This window comes from Morone saxatilis, unplaced genomic scaffold (genome assembly GCF_004916995.1).
Source record: "Morone saxatilis isolate NCDOM2014 unplaced genomic scaffold, NCSU_SB_2.0 Contig0, whole genome shotgun sequence".
In the NCBI taxonomy this organism is placed as follows: Eukaryota; Metazoa; Chordata; class Actinopteri; family Moronidae; genus Morone; species Morone saxatilis.
The window spans coordinates 10,451,011-10,472,719 of NW_023339650.1; the positions used below are offsets into that span (position 1 = coordinate 10,451,011).

Here is a 21,709-nt window from a genome sequence, read left to right on the forward strand (position 1 = left end):
AAAAAATCTCACACTAGTTTAGCCTAAAAATGTGAAGCATTGTGTTTGTACCTGCCAAAGTGCATAAAACATTTCAGCCTGGACATATTCTTTCTGCAGCCCAGTTTACACTTGACTACCGCATATGTTTATCTTATCTAGAAAACATGTTATAGTCTTATTTGTTTGATAGCCTGTCGATCCTCTACATATACCTTTGATGCATGCTAGTCTAGAAAAGTAGCCTGCAATCCCAGCTGGAGAAAAAAAGCAAAAGTGAAGCATCTGCCCAACACATTAGAACATTTATGGCTCCCCCTCTATGTTTGTCCCTATCTCTTACCAACTCTCTCCTTCTTTCTCCATCAACTACACAACATTTTACAACCGTAGAGAAAATGTCATTTTTTTCAGATTGTCTCTTTTTCCTTGCCAACTCTCTCAACATTTAGCCTGTATATGTCTGGTGGTGACACACATTCTCTCTCTTTCTGCTTCTAGCATTCCAGTCTGCTCCCTGTCTCTCCCTCTCAGTAAGGTCAATGGTTTCATTGGACAAACTCAAACAAGAGGGTCCCCTGAAACCCTATCAGTTGTCTGTTCATTTGTGTAGACATGGACAGACAGGGCCAAAGTCAACCTTCTCTTATTAGGATTCAGATGTAGCCCCAGCATGTTTTCTCTTCTCCCTCTCAGCCTTTGATACGCAGGATGTTGGACTTTGCAAATGGCACTGTTTTAATTGAAAGTGAAAACTGAGAATCAAAGAGCCAGATTGATGCTTTGGGCAGAGACTCTAATCAATATCAGACTCGAAGAAGAGCTCAGACAACACAACACAGACAATGAACAATGATAATGATTTGGCCTGAGGTAAGACATGTTGAACTGTACAAAATAAAAAAGGACACAATCAAAATAGAACATTTTATTACAAATACAAAACACAATAGGAAAAGCGCATTTCATTGCATAAATAGCTTGTTGTTAATGTGGATTTAAATACAGTCAGTGCGGAAAATGTTTTCCTATTATGTAATGCATTATTTCCCAGTAAAGTTTGTATCAATGGCAACTTTTTTCGTCCTATTTTTTCTTCTTGTTTTGTTTTTGTCTCCATTATGCTGATGATATGTCCCTCTCGGTGTAATACTGAGAAACTGTCCTGATTTGAAAATAATTTCTGATACATTTGCCACGTTAAAAGTGTTGACGTATCTGCTTGCAAATAGTGCTTTGTTCATAGAAGTGTACCAAGTGAATTTACATTATAGTTAATATTCTTCAACATTATAAAAGTTGACATGCAAATGAACCATATTCGCTACTTTTTCATCCTTTAGATATATTTACAATCCTTTTACAAAACAATAAAAAATTACTATCATTAAATATTTTTTCCCATATAAAAATGAATAACTTACAGTATACTTGTTTTATGATAGTCAAGGTATTATGATTATCTACATGTAAAAAAAATAATAATTTCCTGGTATTTCGGAAATTTGCAAACAATTAAGGTGCACTTGAGTGCCTAACTCAAAAAAACAAACTACATCAGTGATCATAACAAAATACAAACAATTGATTTGTCCAATATAGCAATATATTGGTATATAATAAACCAATATGATTATAAACACATATGTGGGTCAGATTTATTGTATGTGCTCTCTTTAGCATAAATATTACATGAAATATGAATGAAACCTGTGAAATGCCTGAAATGAAACATCTGTAATGAAACACAACCTAATCAGTGCAGATTAAAACTGCAAATGCACTGTGTAAATGTTGAAACAAACAACAGAGGCTTTTGACAACAGAGGCATCATCAGGCCCTCGAATAAAGACCTTCCAATCTGACTGATGTATGTTGCTTTTGTCATGTATTTTCAGTTTACAGTAAGTGCACTTTTGTCAACAAATTTGTTGCAGAACACAAAATTGCAATAGACTTGAGAATGTAGTTTGTTGTACGGCAGCTACGAAGCTGACACTGCCAGTGTAGGTTTTACCCTCTGAGGTCAAAAGCTTTGATCTTTATATCACAACATTCCTGTAAAGGCAGAGCACACAACATGAAGGTGTGATGCCTATAGCACCAATGTGAGCAGGTATGAGCAGCTATGATCTTGTTATGTCTATAATTACCCCTTTGTTAATGGTAAACAAATGTAATGAAAACAAAAGTGTATGCAGCACCACATTCAGTATATACTGTGTTTAAGGACCCACTCTACACATAAATTATATTTCAATAGCAAGTCTGGTACAAATGAAATTAATTTACAGTTTATTTACAAGTAATCAACGCTAAATCGTCTGCTGCCTTCAAATGTATGTTTGAATCTTTAAATAAGCCCATATATACAAAATAGTGTGGTCCACAAGTGTTGTGCAAATCCTTACGGGATTAAAATAATGTCTCTGTGGTACTGTAGGATGTCAGCTTATGTCGAGAGGAAACCTGTGTTTATTTGAACCAGTGCAGGTAGTTTGTCTTGAGAGCGGGGAAGCACATGTTGTTGCTGCAGGAACCCCCATAGCTGGGAGGGCAGGCAGAGCAGGGTACGCCTACTTTGTAAGGGGCCTCTCCGATCCAGTTACCTCTACAAGACAGAAACATGTACAGTCAATCGAGGTACTTAAACTTTATCCTATATATCTTTACTGTCTAAAATCCTAATCCTAAATTGCAGGAGTAAAAGATGAGCTAATAATCAGGTTTTGGGTTTAATGTGGTCAGATATCTATTACATAACATAAACAACAAACTGAGCATATAATGTGCCCCTAATCCTCTTGTCTTTCTTTAAAGATCTAAATAACAACTCAAACGATAGAATAGGGCGAAAGAAAAACCTAGTGACTGAAATTAGATTAGTCAAGATACTTTTGCAGAAGGAATATTGGCGAATTTCAAAGAAGAAAATATTGAGGTTAAAAGTTCATTTTTGACATTGGAAACCGCTGCTGACAAGACAATATTATCCTAATGTCTAAGTAGCTGTTCTGGAGTTCTCAATCATATCACTATTTCACATTGCTGAAGAAAAATTCACTGACGTTATTTGATGTGCTGATAAATACCATGTGATATGATCAAAAGCTCCAGAACATCTAACAAATAGACCTTGCGATAAGATTAAAACAATGTCATAATGTCATATGTATTGTCCAGAGCAGAATGTTACTTACTTAGCAATCTGTACGTTGTGAGCAAATGAGAATTCTACCAGAGATGCGTTGTACTATAAGGTGTCTGGATGTCTAGAAAGTCTTGTGTCTTAAAAAATGGAGGCCACGCTTTCAATTAGCATGCTAAAATAGGTCATCAACGTCCTGAGCCTGTTACTCGTACATATGTCTCAAACCAGTGGGATTAAAGAACCAAGGTCACAAGTCAGTCACAAGTCCAAACTGGCTTTGATTCTTAGAATTTTTTTGTTTTAGATTATTTTTTCTTTCTGTTTCGTGGGTCTCCGGGGCTTTGGTAATGCAGTACCGGTTCACAGCCTTGTATCGAGGTTATCTGAATCTCCCAGCAACATGGGTGGCATTTCACAACTCAGCACAGAACAGAGCGGTCTGTGTCAGGATTAAGCCTGTCGTCACCCTGTCGTCATCAGGTTAATGGGTTCGCTAGAATTAACAGGCTTCCTTACTAGTATGTAATTAACATTATACAAGATGGTCTAAAGGAAATGGACCTATTATACTTACTTAGGTGAGTAGTTGCAAACTAAATACGTTGCCCGCTTCCACACTGAACCCCATACGTTCATATTATGGCACGTGTGAACAGCACAGCCTACTTTGTTGGATGTCGCCCACACCATCTGCAAAAAAGACACATCAGCAGCCAATTGATGCCATTGTTAAACCATTTCAACAGTGTTAAAATCAAAACTGATTGACTTGTTGTTTGTGTACCTGTGTATAATGGGTGCACATGGGTCCATAACATCTGAGAGGGCATCGAGGGTTGCAGTCGCGTGGGTATGGAAAAGAGTAATCTTTGACCTCATCGTACCATGGCTTTACCAACTGAAGAATGGATCGATAGCTGTGAACGGAAGACAGACATGCTCAGTAAACACATACATATCACAACTGATGATGAGCAATGAAGAGGCACTTGTGCAGTTTGGCCGCAGGTGTATTCAGGGTTTAGGAAGCACAGAAACCTTTAAGACAATGACTTGGATCTGTGATTCGAAAAAAGCATAATCACCTAAAAATAGCATCTATGGGGCAGAATGTAGGCTTAGTGGTTAGCTCTGTCGGGTCCCAGCAAGAAGCTCCTGGGATTAAACCCCAGCCTTGTCACTATGTGTGTAGCATTCACAGTTTTCAGTTATTTCTTTGTTTGTGTGCGTTCCCTGCAGGTGCTCCGGTTTCCTCCAGTGCACTGCCACCAACATTTTTTATATTCTATGTGAATTTAATTAGAAAAGTCATTTGTGGTGTTTCGGGGGTGGTTACTCTAACCACAATAACAATGAAACGACCTGAGGTTCTGAAATACAATACACACGGCCTCAAAACCACGTTCACGATTGACAAACTGGCCACAATTCAGGAAATCGACACACGCACTTTGAAGATGGGCCAAAGCATTTTTTGCAGCCAGATAGCAACAATTTTAATAATTAACAAAGATTGAATTCTCATGATTGCTTCCATAATGGCCAGGTTTATTTGTAAGATATCCAAACATTTGGTCTGACAGAGCCCAATGGCTCCATGACCCTGAATGTGAATAAGTAGGAACAAAACATGTACATGATGTTTTCTGCACCTGTCTAATTCAGGGATTATTGCATCATTTGGTTGTGTCATGGCACAGGCCCTATGAATAACTACAGCCATCTGTGCACATTATTCATTTTCTTTGGCATTAAGAGTATTTCACAGAATAATACTTGATCTGAACTCCAGCGAGTGAACTCCAATTAACTGAAAGGTTAGTAAGCTAAATTGGAAACTATTTCTTATTAAAGAAATCTGATGGGGTTTTTTTGCAAATCAGCACAATGGTCTTACTACTATGGGTTTTTTTTTTTCAGAAAATAAGCTCAGTATAGAACTCTCTCAGTGAGTCTCAAGGAATAGTCAGAATGAGCTGTATTCCCTTGAGTGTCATGTTGTTCCTCAATAAAACCTAAAAGTGTAGAAACACGTGAAGGTGCCCTGTGTTTCCAAATGGAAAGTCAAGACCCACTAAAGGGATGCGCCTTTGTCCTCATTGGTCATGGCTGAAAACACAACTTTTGTTTATTTGGAGGGTCACAGGAGCATTCCTCAAGCAGTCACCGGGTCACAGTGCAAAAACTTTTAGGAGAAAGACGAAGGGGGCTGCAAGGCAACGACCATGACTGCCGCAAGAGAGTCATCCCTGAGAGGAGCAGCAGATGTTGGGGAGGGGGAGGGGAGTCAAAGGTCACTCACCGTCCTGTCCTGACGGAGAGGTTTTGACCCAGGAACCTGAGGAGGTTAGGTGGCCCGTGCTCCCACAGGCAGGCATGAGCCCAGTCCTCGGCTGTCTTGGCCAGAGTGTCGTCCCACACCTAGACACACAGAGACATGATGGGAGCATAGAAACACATTACATAACTGAAGGAAAATATCATCACCAGATTTTTCTTTCTGCAGCGAGATGTGAGATAAGGGTCGGTGCTTTCTGAGCTCTTAGCACTGTTACAGGTGTTACCATGGCAAGTCGCAAAAGTCATCCATCAAATCAGTTACATAAGCGGAGAAAGTTAGTTGCCCAGTGTCTCGTGTAACTCTTTGACTGAGCAGAGAGGGGGCTGGATAGCCTGAAGAATACCAGATATCCAAACTTGTCAACAGCCACACGTGTATGGTTTCATTTGGAATGGACTGTGACTGGAGGAATGAGGAGAGACTTCCTCCGATTACCTTATTCTGTAATAGATTTATCAAGGGAGGAGACACCTTCACTGCATCTTATTACTACAGAGAATGGAGATCCCGCCAATTTTAAATGGAAATACGTCAGCTCAGTTGCTGATCTTGGAACAGCCTTTCAAAACACTTAAATTATAATTACACTGCTTTACTCCATGATAACAGATTTGAACAGAAGTCTTATTTTGAAATGTTTGGACTTGCAACCTTTACAACAGTAAGCCATCACTTCTAACAGGTCTACAAGTGACCACTACTGCTCTGTCCATATGACACTGCCAGCAGGTTACTGGTACCATACATGACCCCTCTTCCTCTGGAAGTGACTACTTTGGTGGTCTACTGCAGTGCAATCTGCTCAACAGCTGAAGGTGCCAAGAAATGTAAAGACATTTGTCACTTTACTTCCTTAAAAAGACGACATCTTTTAAAATCAGATCATTATTCTCCATCACTTCATAAGACACCAATTATTTTACTTTACGCATGCAGTTAGGTCACTAGGAGAACATCATTTTATACATGATCATAAAAAATCACTATAGGTAGGTATGGAATATATGGATCCAGGAATATCATGCATTGAGTGGAAATACATACACCTTGATAAAGACAAATTAAGTATGAATGAAAGCTTTCACTTACCATGTATTCCATGTTGGATGCTGGGGGAAACACCTTCCCTCTTACTTTGTTATGGTAATCAAGAATGGCAAGCATGTCGTTCTGAGTAATATAACGCTTCCTCCTGACTTTAGAAATGGTCGTGGTGTCTGTTCCATAGTTGTGCGCTGCGCCAAGATTGGTGAAATTGGACGTGGACACGGCAGGAATACTCGTTGCCAATGCACTTGCTCCGCAAGATAGGCACAAAAGTATTATGTCTATGGCAAATAACTGAGGTTTCATGTTTGGTTTGAGGAAACTTCAGACAGAATATCCCGCGCGTTGTACCGACCTGAAAAGAAAGCAAGAAGACAAACTTAAAGTGTTGCAGTGGTGCGCACACATTGAGTATATTACAATTCAAATATGCGTAAACCAAGCTTCAAACCCCGGTGCTTTACAATACAGTACCGGGGACATTCCTTTACACAATCTTTGGTCCTACCTTTTCTTGCGCAGCGGTACCCTGTGCCTGCGTTGCCAAGGGCTGTATCACCTCTAAAGCCTCAGTAATGGGTTACAAAGAGGGAGGGCTGCAAGTGAGCAGTTTTAGCGCTTTGCAAACTTTGTGAGTGTTTCGGGAGAAGTCCGTCTTTGCGGGTTTATATATTGCTGTAGACGATGCAGGAAGACGCACAGCCCCTCCTTGTCACCTGAAACACTGCATGATTTGATTTGGAGACAATATGTTTGGTTTCTCCTAACCCTTTCCCGGCAAATCTTCCCCAATTTCATCACGACATCTGCTTTAGGTTTGCACAGCTACAGGATGTGAAAGACAATTTGATTAATAAAATACACCAAGGAGGATGGAGCATATTAAATGACTATTAATTACTTTTATTCTGGATTCTCAAAAGCAAAAAACAATTATGATACAAGTTTTTATCATCTATGTTGTTTGTGTGGTGTGTGTTGGATCTTATATGGATGTGACTTGTGTTAATATTTGACATTTTATCTTTTTAAATATGGACCCTCAATGTCACAATATTGTCTTAATTAAATTGTTTAATCACTCTTATCCATCAAGTTGTCACATCAGCTCCATATGCAGGTGATACAAATTTGCACTTCAGATGCTCCACTGGTCACTGGTGAGGACATTCACATAAACTCATGGGTGGGAGGAAGCCAGCAGTTTTATGAGTCAAATCAGTGTGAGCTGGGTCCATGTGTCCTATCAGTCTTCTTTGTCGTATTCATTATACTATAAAGATTACACTTGTTCAGTGTGTGGCTCCAGCTGTGTGGTTTGCTAGGGCAGATGCAGAGCCAGGAAGAGAAAATAAAAAAAACCTTCTGCAGGTCATCATTTTCATTGGCAGCTGGTGAACAAATTAAAGAAACGTGACGCAGGAACAATTTTCCTCCCCCTTTTTCCTTTCTCTCACTCTTTCTCTCCTCCGCTCTTGTTGCAGACAACTGGTGCTTTCCCAAAAATCGTCTTGGAAGGGATGGACTTTTCAGGTGCTGGAATGGCTGGAAGGGGATATATCACTCAAGAGCGGTGCGCAGCAATGATTTTCTCCTCCGTTTCACTCCATCCATACATTTCGGCTCCTACTCCCCACTGCTGCTCTTCCTCGGGATAACGAAGGTTCCACTGGGAGTGTCAGAGTTAGAGGGTAAATCATGACAGATTAGTTGAATACTTTTACTTCCTAGACCTGATCCAGTGCTCTGCGTAACGCCAGGACACTAAGCAGAAATGCATTTTTCCCTGTTGAATTTAACAGCAAAATCTTCAAATATTTAAAGGTCCGTACGAATTGGAGAAGTTAGCTTTATTTGCTTTTACCTTAAAATAACACAGCTGACAACGTAGTAGGGAGCCAGAGAGGGAAGGCTGGTGCACAATGAGAAAGCATAGCACTTCAGCCCTAATTTTAAACACAAATAGACGATCAGCTACCTTTGAGTGAACTCTGAATAGTGTAGTAAAAGAGTCAAACAGAGCTACTACTGGGCGTACATTTTAGAAAAAACATGAATTTTATGCAAAATATTTTCCAGCCATTTCCATAACAATCTGTATATTAATTTAACCCATTCAATCTAAGTTGGGTTATGATGTGATTTTGTTTCCTATTTTTCTGTTATGACTATGCACCGTCACATCTGCTGAGTATTTTGACTCATCCTCTCATCTGGTATCAATAATCAGGCCACTCTCCAGCCAGCACGCCCCGCCAGCCAAAGTTTCTGATCGACACAGTGCTGAGATCCTATCCTTAGGTTTATAGCCATATTATCGGCCATATCATCAGATTAGCTTAACATACACCTGCTTCCCAGCATTTCACACTATCTTCATGTTTATTTGATCTTTGATTTGATTTGAGGCTTCTGATCCAAGACTAAATAATGGAGTCAAAAGTTTAGTTTCATTGTGCAAAATCTGGAACCAGGGTTGAGTACAATACTGTACTTCCACTGTATGTCTCTCTCCCTCCCTCCCTCTTTCTCCCCCACACACAAACACACACAAAGTTTCTTCACGTGCAGTCTCCTCAAGGCCCCAGATGATATTCTCTCAGTCTCAGAGTGCTGGTCCTTGTTTGTGCAGTGAACCCAGTGACTTCAAAAGAGGTCGAAGCATTATTATCATATTATCAGAAGAGTAATTAGGGCATTATTTGGGGCACATGCTGCTCTGAGGGGCCTTGGGTCTGTTTTGGAAAGGCATTCTTATTCAGACAGAGCATTTATTTACCTACAATATATTGTTCCAAGTTTCCCCCATGCTTTCCCCCTCTCCGGAGGCCTCTCGGAGCCCAGTGTTGATGCCAGTACAGCAGAGAGAATGAGGTGCAGTGGTGAGCAAGAGGGGAAAGCAAGAAAGAGGAATAGCCTACAGACCATAGAGAGATTCAACAAGTGTTGCATTGGTTATGTTTCTAGATGCATCCAATGAAGGCAGAAGAATTTAAAACTAAAGTGAAGAAAGATTTTTAGTAAACAGAATTTGCATAGTTTTGACTGCTATGGAGCATCATGAACATTGTGCAATAAATATCCAAAACAGAGAATCATCCACATCCAGCTTGAAGCAAATAAGTGTTATTAGACAGTTTTGACCCAGGTCTGGAGCATAGCGTACTGACCTGGACAATTCAATAAGTAACAAAATCTCCTAAGGATGGCTCCTCACTCTGTCCGCCATTCCAGCAATCAAAGCACATGCTGTAGACTCCAGCTCAGCTGTGCACTCCACCCAAGGCTATTGTTACTGCGCTGGCAGAATCCACCGTGCATGGGAAAGTCACTAAGAGATCGGCAGCATGTGAATGGATGAAAAAGAGCAAAAGACCAAATCTTTTAGAAGCAGTTTGTAAGATGAGATATTGTGTTGTTCACAGGGACGTTGGGATTGTTTGTATTAGGATGAGATTTGTTTCTGTGCCTTTATAAATTTGATGTAAAAGAATAGCTTAATATTCGGGAAAACATTTGCGTTCTTGCTGAGAAGATTGATGCCACTCTCATGTCGGTATAAAACTAAAAAGCCAGGAGACAGTTAGCTTTTAAGGACGAGCAGGGCAAAACAGCTCGCCTAGCTCTGTCCAAAGAGAAAAACATTTATTCAAACTGTACAAAAGTGCAAAAATGACAAGTTGTGGTAATGCTAATCTGGAGTCACCGAAATCTCACGGTGACAACCCCCATAAAACCACAAAATATAGTTTTTTCACTTTGGTTTTATGGTGATTAAACAAATGACATATAACTCTAGCTCTAGCTCAATATTTTGTGTACAGATATGAGAGCTGGTATGGTAAAGATGAAGCTACTGCCAGCAGCCGACCTGGAATATCTTCTAATTCCCTGGAAACCTCACGGTGACAAGATTCTGGGAAAAAGTCTGGCACATAACCCCCCAAAATATTGTTTTTACACTTTGCTTTTTATAGAGATTAAACAAATGACATGTAATGTACTAATTAGTTAGCTGGTAGGAGGTTGGTTACCTTTGGACAGAGATAGGCTAGCTCCTTCCCCCCGTTTCCAATATCAATCTTTTCATCCAGCTCTCAGCAAGAAAGCGAATCGTGTTTCCCAAACTGACCGATTTCCTTTAATCAGCCATGCCAAGTAATGCAAATATAAGAAGTTGGATAAAAGAGAGCACTTATTACTACAACAATAACTTTAAGGCTATATCTTGGCTTTTTGAAAGGCAAATGTATTGGGGCAGCTTTGGGGTTGGGAAGTTGTGATGTCATGAGTTGGTTTTTGTTGGCCAGGGGGCAAAAAGAAATAGTGACATTTCAAGAGTGGTTTACATTGGTAAGAAGCCCAGTCTCTAACTTCAAGCTGTCCAGGCTGCTTTCTTCCACACACAGCTGCTAAACATTGTATCAGTGGAATATGCAGTTACATAGCAAATACTGTATGTTTCACACAGGCTGATAACTTACAACAGGGCGAAGGCCTGTTGACAAAGAGAAAACCTGCGGGTGAGAAAACTTCAACCCTGTATCCCCGTCAGAAGTTCAGGAGTGGATTATTACTCCTCCCTTGTCCAAAGAGTAACAAGCACAGTAATTAAGTCAATAAATATCTGAGTCCTCTGATCAAAGAGGGTCCTTGCTGAGCTTCAATTTTATTCAAAATTAAATTCCTGCTGTGTTTAGACTGTATATACACAAGGTGCTAATATAACATCACTGATATAGTAACATTTTCATAGAATCCAACTGGTAAGAGACTGACCAGCTGACTGCCAGCTGGTACTGTAACTACAGTACTTATTGTTGAAAGATCGCCCAATATAACCCAAAGGCACATGGCCCCGTATTTACCAAATTGCGACCTTCACAAACACCATAGAGAATCTCTTCCAGACTGGATGTTTTCCCCCTGTTGTTGTCTAGAGACAAGTGTGGCTGTTGTTTGGGCTGCTCAGTGGAATCTAAGGTGACTTTGTCCTCAACCTCGGTCACAGGAAGGAAACAGACTGTAAAAACCATTAAGGCAACATAAAGGGTAAAAGGCAAATGACAGCGAGAGCTACTGAGGTTCAGATTCAGCGTAATTCAAAGAACAATTTCCCCTCCAGATGAAGTGGATAATTCCTAGAAGAAGATGACAAAAGGAGACATTAGAGAAAATAGAAAAGCTTGCAAGTTGCTGCACCATTAGCTTTGTGCAATGGCCTGTAAAGGGCTTCAAACAATCTTGACAAACATTAAGTCAGCAGAACATACACAATTAAACACCCTCTTTCCCGAAACACTGTTTAGAGTGTGGGAAAAACCTGAGGGATTAGAGGAGGGGCCTTTTCTACAGAAATAAGTCGCTCAGTTTGTGTATCTATTTTTGACATGTTACATTCCTTTGCTCCGAGATATTCTCACCCATCTATAAGACATTTACAACCATCTTTGATGCTCGGACCTTGTAAGACTGGACAGAGACGGGGCTGTGGTCACACACAGACATTTCTCAAGAGGTTCAGATGTCAGCTGAGAGAAAGACAGGCAAACATGAAAAATCCAGCAGGACCTAAAGTTAGAGCTGAGACGTTTTATGATGTATCTTCATGACAGCAGGTAACAAAAAATATCACCTGGGACTCAGGAGTGAGGTGCCAAAGCCAAAACAACCTATACAGAGCTTTTTGAAAAGCTGTAATATGCTTTTAGTTTTATGCCAGGAGATTATGCATTATTATCTGACTGCACATACTGTTGAAAGAGGCAAAATCTCCAAAACAGAGAGCACAGATTTGCCTCTGTTCCAGTTTTTACAGATTAAGATTATGTTTGAATTCTTAAAGGAATGGTTTGACATTTTGGCAAATACGCTTATCCACTTTCTTGCAGGGAGTTAGTAGAGAAGATTTATACTGCACATCTGTACGCTCGATATGAAGCTAGAGCCAGAGAGATGGTAAGTAGTATGTGGTTTTTACAGGGGGGGTAGCTTTTTGGGCCTAGTTAGTTCTTTCCCCCTGCTCCCAGACTTTATGCTAAGCTAAGCTAACAGTCTCCTGAGTGTCGTTCCCAAAATGTAAGCAGCATTCTTTTTGCTGCAGTCTGCTCTAGCAGGCATAAAGTTAGCACTCTTGCAAACTAGTGGAATCTGTCCACTGAGGGCAGATTGGCTGCTTATTCTTCTGATAAAGGTGGATTTCTTGTGACCTGCATCAGCCAGTTGGGAGCAAAAGAGATGGTCAGATGTATGCTGTCTGGCCGGCCGACTGGCTGGATCAGGCTGTGGCTGGGTAGCCCTGGAGGCAGTCTAGACAGCAGATGAGCAATGATCTGGGCCCTGGCAGACAGGCCCTGTGGCTGGGACTCTCTTGGGCAGGGCAGGGCCTTTGGGACTCCTGTCCCTGACAGAAACAGTAGATGCACAGGACTATTCTGAGGTTGACCCTACTCTTTGTAATTCTAATGCTTCTAATTGATGACGGTTAATACGAATTTGTCCTATGATCAAAATGTTGCCCAGCATTCTACTCCCGGAGAAGTGGTCATGATCACAAAGTAAAAGAAAAGCTTCAGTCCCGAGCCCTACGTGGGTGGTTTAAGACTTGATCCTTGCTTACTTGGCACCTGGTAAGAGCTTTTGTGTGGCTGGAAAGCACAGGCGAGGGCTGCAGCTTGCAGAATTTGCGTCCAGAGTGCAGCGGTGACATCTGGTGAACTGTACCATTCATCGTTAAAGAATATGCAAATTGTTATGTTGGATTATTTTTTATGTCAGATTTTCTTCCTTGATCCTATTAGAGCCTGTTCAAGTAGCTACCTGCCAGAAAACCATGCAACGAAGTACAATAACACAAGTGATACCATTGTTACACTCATGGTTGCTCCTTTCATGATCTAATTAGACACTATTGTTACAGAAACCTTCATCTTACAGTAGTTAGGTTTAAAGGTGGATTTCTGCACTATGGATTTGGTATAGTATATTTAACAAGTTGTTACAGAAGCCTGGACTTTATTATCCTAAGTATGTTGTAAGTTGATCGAACATGCCAAATTCGGCTGGGACATTTTCCAGCTTCAATATGTTGCAAAATATTGTGCAGAGTGATGAAAATAAATATTTCTTTACAGTATTGTTGGGGGTGAGTTTGTGTACCTATCTTTTGTAAGGCCACAAACAACTAGACCTGAAACAGGAATAACCATTCCACCATTCTTTCATAGTTGTTTGCTCTTTTGATTTTGGCCTTGAGGATGACCGAAATCTGGGAATCAAGCCTTTAAAGTCCAAGGAGAGTTCAGAAGGCTGTGTGTACTAGAACAGCAATAACACTGGAATTAAGACAGTCTCTCAGCTTCTCACATTTGATTTGTGAGTAAAATGATACCATAAAAGAAACTTACGATGTTCCGAATCACAGGCTTATTGAGTATTTATCTCACTTGTGTTTAGGTCAATGACGTCGAATGAATAATCAGCAATCTGTCACTGACAGGCTGTTGCCCAGGCCGTATTTATGATGACATCAGTGTTTTTGTTGAATCTAGCTTATCAGAAAAGCCAGAGCTTTCATGTGCTCTGTGTTCCATGGAAGTGATGGATTTTAAGTTGAAGCAAAGTCTCTATGGGTTTATGGGAGTCCCCTTTTGGCCCCTTGTTTTCATCATCCTAGCAGTTGGCATTGTGCAGTCTCTAGGTTTACCCAAGTTTCTCGAACTGCAGTTGATGGGACTGGTGAAAGTGTCTCATGTGTTTATTGAATATTTCCCAAATACTGGGCCAGAACCCAGTGGTTGCTTGGGGTCAAGGCTGGAGACATGGTTGTCACAAAAACGTTTGTGTTTATTTGATCAGTCTAAGTTTTTGAAAATAACCATTTAAGGGTTTAGGGGTGGCTTAAGACAGCGTACTCACACAGTCTTCCTCTCTCTCAGACTGTTTTGGCCCAAACAAGGTGAACTCAGATGTTTTGCACTGCACCCCCTTTGTGAGACTTGAACCCGCTGTGGCAGGTGGCATCCCTCGTAAGAATTTACGGCTAGGTTCTTCTGGTTCAATGCAAACAAACCACGTTTTATGGAGCAAATACTGAGAGGTCATGGTCCCTACAGTTTGATTGTACCATGACAGAGAAACATGGCTTCATTTATCCTGTGGTACCTATGAGATGTTTTCAGTACTACAGTTTTACAATTTTAACTTTATGACATCAAACAACAATAATGTTTGAAAAACATGTCCATTCACATATTTTCCACTCCATCTATTATATTTAATGTTAAAAAGACATAATGTAAAGCCAAAGCCAATATCAGTGATTGCTATGGAGCCCTGGAAAGGATTTGTTTCCTGAAATTCTTTTTGCATTACCTCGCAATTCCTTTTGCATTCCCTCTGATCCATAGAGAAAGGCTGACAAGTCTGTACCATTGCAGCTGGATGAATAACTTGTGGAACTAGTTATAGCTATATAGCTATAAAGTTATAGCTCTCTCGTTGACTGTTTCTCGGTACAGGTTATAACTGTCATTATAACAATAGCCATAAGATGGCATAACTTTGGCTGTGATTATGGCTGTATGGGCATGCTTTGGTTTATAATGGGCATTAATGAGCAATAAATGCATAAGGTCACAGCAAAGTGTCACATCATCTCATGGTTAGCCTTTCCATAAACTGGCAGTTTATTATAACTGGACTGGACCAACACACCAACTGGGAACGACTCTTTGACAAATCGACACGGATATTGAACACTTTCCAGCCACAACTTGGCTACAACTCGGTGAGGTCTAAGGTAATCAAGGCAGAAAGTATTTTTTGTCTGTGTCTATTGGAAAAGCAATAAACACAATGACATGTAATTCTGAAATGATACATTTGTCTTTAATTTTTTTCTCATGCTATGCATAAATGATTATATTTATATATATCTTATAATTTATACTGTATTTATTATTTGAAGGTAAGCAATGTCACTTTCATGGAATTGGCTTACTTTATTTAGAATGGAAAATAAATGTCTACATATAAACAAATGTTGAACTGTATCCAATTGCATCGTATTGCATTGAAGCATATCGCATTGAAGTGAACCAAATTGTTCCACATTGAAACGCATCGTTCCTGAATCGTATCTAGATACAGTTTGGATCGTCTGAGATGGGAGGGATGCACACCCCTCGCACACATTCATGTTCTTTGGTGATCCCTTACATCTAGAAACATCACCAAGTCAAAATTTTAATTTTAATACTTTGAACCAAATATCTACAAAACTAATAACATTCCCATTAGCCTTATAGCTTTACCAGGTTAAGACTCGAAAATAAGAGGGTGAACATGGTAAACATCACTAAACAATACCTTGTTAGCATTGTCATTTTGAGCATTATGTGCAGCCTCACAGCCCTTAAGAGTCAACAGCTATCATGGCTGTTTTGACTCTTTATCCATTCTCACACCCAAAGAAAATTGACATCAAAACATTCTTCTGTGACTTGTACAAATGCACTGTGTGACAAAAATAAATCATACTGACACCTTATGACCATTCGAATATTTTAGCCACGTTTTTTATTGCTGTTTTTAGGAGAGAGCAGGCAATATTTTATGTTTTACTTCAACAAATCCCCGGAAAAGACTAAAGTTAACAGTGCTGCTGTCCATCAATTCTCTCCAACTTTCCTTTCTGTGGCACCAGCCCAAAAAATACTGGTCCCTACTGATGACAAATTGTATCCATTTAATTTCCAACAAGGATACATGTACGTAATTTCCTAAAACAGCTGGTTTGTTTTCAGCAAACATTACTCAAACAGGAGAAAATGGTGCATTTGTAAGGGACTATTTTCTGCTGTGGATTATTACACATTTGGTGCATTGGTGTGTATTTAATGCCTTACATACATTTAAGGTCTATCTGAAATTAACTAAATAGGTTACAGTGGCCTTATAATGGCAGAGCCGTTCAGTGAAAAGGTATGTCTCACTGTATTCTTAATCTTTTTTGGCCAACAGTGGAGGTCTGGCGCAGAGGAATAAGCTACTCCATTAACGAGAGAGCTGAGAATGTTGAAAGTCGAGAGTGATGGGAGTTCATAGTGTACTGTATTTTCCCTGCCTCATAAAACATCAATCAACCTGTCATTTGTCATGTTTGTGTAGATAGGTTCTTTCCCTCTTCCCGCTTCTGCTGTTTACATGAATATGAACTAGAGTAGAATATAATCAACATCATCTTGAACCCGGGTTAAAACTTCTTGTATTAATGAGCTCTGTCAAACTTTCATTCAAAACCTTACATCATATGAAGAATGTTTTGTAAGTCTATCCTGTTGAATCTTTCCACATAGTAAACTTTCTCTTTGTTTCCATAAACCTTTGACCCATGTGGCGTAAATATGGGAGTGTGTGTCTGGCTGTTGTGGATTGTTGTGGTGGTTTAACCTGCTTTGCATCAGCAAGTGTTTTGACTCTTCTCTGCAGCTTGGAGGCGTTTCCATTCGTTACTTTCTACTGCCCTTGGTTCTTACGGTAAACACAAGGCCAATCTTAAATTGTCCTATGCCTGCACATGTATAGATTATCTGATGATTGAGTCTGCGGTGTATGCAAAAGATCTTTTAGTTTCTAGAAACCAACACACTATTACTTCACTTCCTATCAAGCCTTCCCAGTTTTTGACCTATTTATTAGACTGGCGGCAGATATTGACATGTTTCTTTGCAGTAGTACTGAACATCCAAAGTTCATCATATCAGATGAGAGCAAAACTAAGCCAGATTATTATGAGCATCATCCAAAGGTCATCTTTATTTTTCACATCATTGTTATATAACTGAAAACTGCTCCTATAATTTAGCCCTGTGCCTGACCCAAGCGTGTGTGTTCACTAATGCCTAATGTATCAGCTTTTGTCATTGATGTGCTGGGCAAGTGTGTTCAAGTTTGTGTATGTATGTGTGTATTATCATTGTCAAAGGAAAGTTTCAGACTCCGTTTGTCTTAAACTTTTATATGTCCTCAACACGTGATGCCCCATTTATTCCAGGTGTTATTTTATGAACAAGTGCTGTAATTTAGCATTTATGTTCTACCTACTCTCCTTTAACATGTCTTCTCTTCAGTAGGTATCGGCAACCTACTTATGTACATGTTTGGTATAGGTATGATATTTAATTTTAATTTCTCCATCAGTAAACAAGTGAAATCACAGTAATGCACAGACTGATGAAAATGAAACATCATTAATTATAATTGATTGAAAATATATAATAATATGAAATATATTATTAGCACATTTATAATACTTATTTAAGTAATAAGACCCAAGTGGTTGTGGTTTACAGTGATTTTAGAAGGGGCACTGTTAGGCACGACGCGATCAAATGACTAATTAATCCATGTTATTATGAAATTGATTAGAACATAGAAGCTTATGCCCAAAAAACGTTATGTTTCTGTAAATAGTCACATACATGTCTTTACATTTCATAGCTGTTAGTGTTTAAGTGTGGACTTTTCCTTCACACACCTTTCTGAAACGTTTAAATAGCATTCACAATCTATCTTCCCAAAGCTGTGCTGCTTGTTGTGACAGAAATTGCTTGTTATCAACCAGGAAATTTGTCTGGGTCTTGCTAGGCCCTGAATTGGTCAGCCCTGGGCCAAAACAAATCCGACCAGCTGCTGGATTTCTGCTCTAGTTTGTTCGACAGTGAGTGCATAAGATGTATCCCAGCATCCCCAAGCCAATGCACATTTCCTGTCCCTGTTTCCTGCTGAATATCAAAGTAGTATAGAGAGTCATCAAGAAACACTACTGCTGCACAAGTGGTCAATGTTCCCACGAGTTGCACATGGTTACAATTAGTGCAAGGTCTTTTCTCGTCTTATTGACTGCTTTTATTACCTTTAACCAGATGAGCATCATCTCAGAATATAAGACTGAAATTGAGGCCGCAAAAGGAATGAAAATAGAGCAAACGTAAACTGCAGATACTTCGCTCTCTGGGATTGCTGCCGAAGGAAACCAAATAATTTGTAGTCCTTGGAACAGCATTGTGAATGTATTGAAAAACCTACAGCTGTCAGTTCGATGAGAGCAAATTCACAGTGGTAGGATTCAATAAAATATGGAAAGGCAGAGAATTCAAAGCCATGCTCATTTTTCACTGCACTAAATCAAACCCTGTCTGACATTTTATAAGCTGATATTTGTCCAAAAATGACAAAAAAGAAGAAAAAAACTTATGGTGATTTCATTGACAGATGTGAAACAGTGATTTCCTTTCCTTCCAGCCAAAATATCCACAACTGTCCTCACAGCTCATCAAGGAGTCTAATGCTATGACTGCCCTTGCCCCACCCTGCAACCCACACAAACACACACTAACTACAACTAATTTACATTGTCAAAGTGAGCTTGAATAAAAAAAATATTACATGATCTTACTATGCTATACATAACGAACCCTGAACAGTGCACTTTTTCTTGGAATAAACTCCCAGCTGCGTCTTGTATTATCTTTAATTTTGAGTTTATCTATGTTCAAATATATGTTTACTCCCCTTCTCTCTCCCTGGGACACACCAGACATCACCGCAGGATACCAGCTGTCATAAAGTGTGTATCAAGGTAGTGAAGTTCAGCCTTGGCCCGAGGTGCGGTCTGCTGGTCTACCACTGTCTGCTATGTGCCCTGCTGGCTCCTGCTCCTCAGGTTAGAGGACCTTGTGCTGCTCCTCTCTATGTGTCTGAAAGAGTTGATTCAAGTTCCCCCCCCACCGCTCCAAGCTTCCCAGTGCACTGACCCTTCCTCCTACCTGGCACCTTGGACTTGATACATTGTGAAGAATTGACTGTCCCTTGGATGTATTTTATTGGACTTCACAGGATCTGTTTTTGAATTTCCTCTCTGAAGATTTCTTCCCTTTTTTACCTTATGTGTTCAGTCAGTTTCAGTTAACACAGCTTTACAGCATGCTGCATGCTTTCGTCACATGCTAAATTGTTTTCTTAGATAGCTTGTGCTGGGTTGTGAACTGTCACTGTTGTAGGCCTAAGTCCACTTTGCATGTAATGTTAGGCTGCAAATAAACATGGCTTTACTTGACTTGAAAGTTAAACAAAATGACATGATTGAGCATTTTATTCCTCCACATAGCAATAGTAGGATTAGATCCCTTACTTTCTGCCTGTTCATTATATCCAAAGTTTCTCTCACTATTTTCATTGCATCATGTTCAGACACAGCCAGCAGCTGTTTTCATCAAAAAAGCCACAGTACACTACCTGCTCAGCACTAAACAGCAGACAGACACAATTAGCGACTAGCTGGTTAGTTGGTAGAGAGTGGATATTGTATCAGGTGGCCAGAAACACAACTTCAAATGAATGCTAATGTTGCTCTTTAACTGCTGGTTGTGTAAATAAGCAACTGCTTGCTAACAAGTCCAGCAGCTTAAAAGGTGATATGTCAGTGTTGCGTCCCCACTGTCCCCAAGTGGCCAAAAAAGTAGAATTTGCAGGTTTAGGTTCAACTAGTAAAAGGGAAATTTTGGAGAAATATTGGGTTCTTATTTGCTTTCTTGATGAGAAGATGAAAGCCAATGTCATGTCTGTATGGTAAATATGAAGATACAGCCAGCAGTCGATTAGCTTAGCTAGGCATAAGAATTGGAAACAGGGGCGAACAGCAAGCCTGGGTCAGTCCAGGGATGAATAAATACACCTCCTAGCACCTCTAAAGAGCAGTAATCATTTGTTGCTGTCCCTACCAAAACCAACCTTTCAAAACGACACATGTAGTTTTATGGTGCCAGGGACTAATTTTTTTGCCAGGTGCAGTGACTTCCTAAATGACTTTCCAAAATGATGATTTTTTATGATGATAAAAAACAATTCCTTAAACTAAACTAAGACAAAAAAGAAAAAGAGTGACTTAATTTAAAAATGCAAAGGGTAAAAAGCTAAAAAATAAACCATTCTGCATAAATCTTACAACCTAAAGGATGCAAAGGCATGCAGGTGACACAATACACATTCCTGCCAATGGTTTCACACTATTCCACCACTACAGGTGAACTTACATGCCACGATATGCTGCAATGTGCCAGTAAAGGTAGAAAACTGTTAGCAAGAAAACATGGATGTACAATGTAGGATTTAGGATATTTAAAAATGAGTTATGCAGATGTTTTACGTGGAAGGGAATGCATTCAACCTCAAGGATACACACATTATGTTTTGGTGAGTAAAAGTAAGCACGCTATTCCTCTTTGAGACTACCTGTTTTTGTCTCCTTCACAATAATTCTTTCACTGTTCAAAAATGATCTTAAGGAAGGTCATGTTTTTATTCTAGTACACTGTTCACACTGACTGCCATTCCCATCAACTAGCATTACACCTCTTCCTATGTCTATTGTTATTATTGGATGGACCATGGTTCAGCAAAGTAGCAGTGTCCTTCCAAGGTATTTCTCAGCACTGTTGTAATGACAAACCTTTCCCTGCCCTCTGACCCACAGAACTCAGTCCCCAGACACACAGTAGCAGAGTGATTCCAGATGGAAGGAGTCTAGTAGGAAAGGCGTTGCTGTTAGAGCTTCATCACCACAATTTCATCACATCACATTCCAGGGTTGGCCCATCCCAGTAAAACCAGTGACCAAAGAGTATGGATTCAGATTATTTAGTGTGATGCTCCAATTCGCCTTTAACAGTTTCTATTTAAGAGGCAATTCCATATTTCATTGCGACCTGTTTGATTGATGCAGACTTGCAGACAATCAAATCCATTACCTAAAAGAGTACCAGGTGTTTTATGTAAGAGAGACGATTTTTCTTTTCCTCTCTCAAAGCTTTATAGGTTCTGTGAAAGTCATTTCAATCAATGTGCAATGCAGTGTGTGTTTTGAGTCCACACTATCAAATGACTTCTCACCCAGTTACATTTCCCCCGAGCCAATAACACAGTCTGTGAACTTTCCTCAAAATCTAGTCCAACAAGTGTGGATACACTAATGGTATAAACAAGCCCATCAATAAGAAAAACAGGTGCGCTCTCAAACGCACTCCACTCACATGTCAGGATACACTTCAGCTGCCATGATTGTGGTCGGTTGGAGAAAGAGGTGGTCCCAACCCTGATGACCTTTGGGAGGAAGAGCCATATCCCAAAA

At 39.9% G+C, this 21,709-nt stretch overlaps 1 protein-coding gene across 2 annotated transcripts; it reads right to left on the reverse strand.

Moving 5' to 3' along the window:
- Positions 1–894: 894 nt before the first annotated feature.
- On the reverse strand, positions 895–7,313 carry pi15a (peptidase inhibitor 15a). Of its 2 annotated transcripts, XM_035682235.1 has the most exons (6): positions 7,028–7,313; positions 6,562–6,874; positions 5,434–5,552; positions 3,916–4,048; positions 3,706–3,821; positions 2,456–2,591 (listed from the first exon to the last, which is right to left on the reverse strand). In XM_035682235.1, the coding sequence occupies exons 2-6, from the start codon at positions 6,823–6,825 to the stop codon at positions 2,456–2,458; spliced, it is 768 nt and encodes a 255-aa protein (XP_035538128.1). In that variant the 5' UTR covers positions 6,826–6,874; positions 7,028–7,313. The 2 variants fall into 2 exon arrangements, with proteins under 2 accessions (XP_035538211.1, XP_035538128.1); XM_035682318.1 differs by lacking the exon at positions 7,028–7,313 and having other exon boundaries at positions 895–2,591; positions 6,562–6,825.
- Between the last annotated feature and the right edge of the window lie 14,396 nt (positions 7,314–21,709).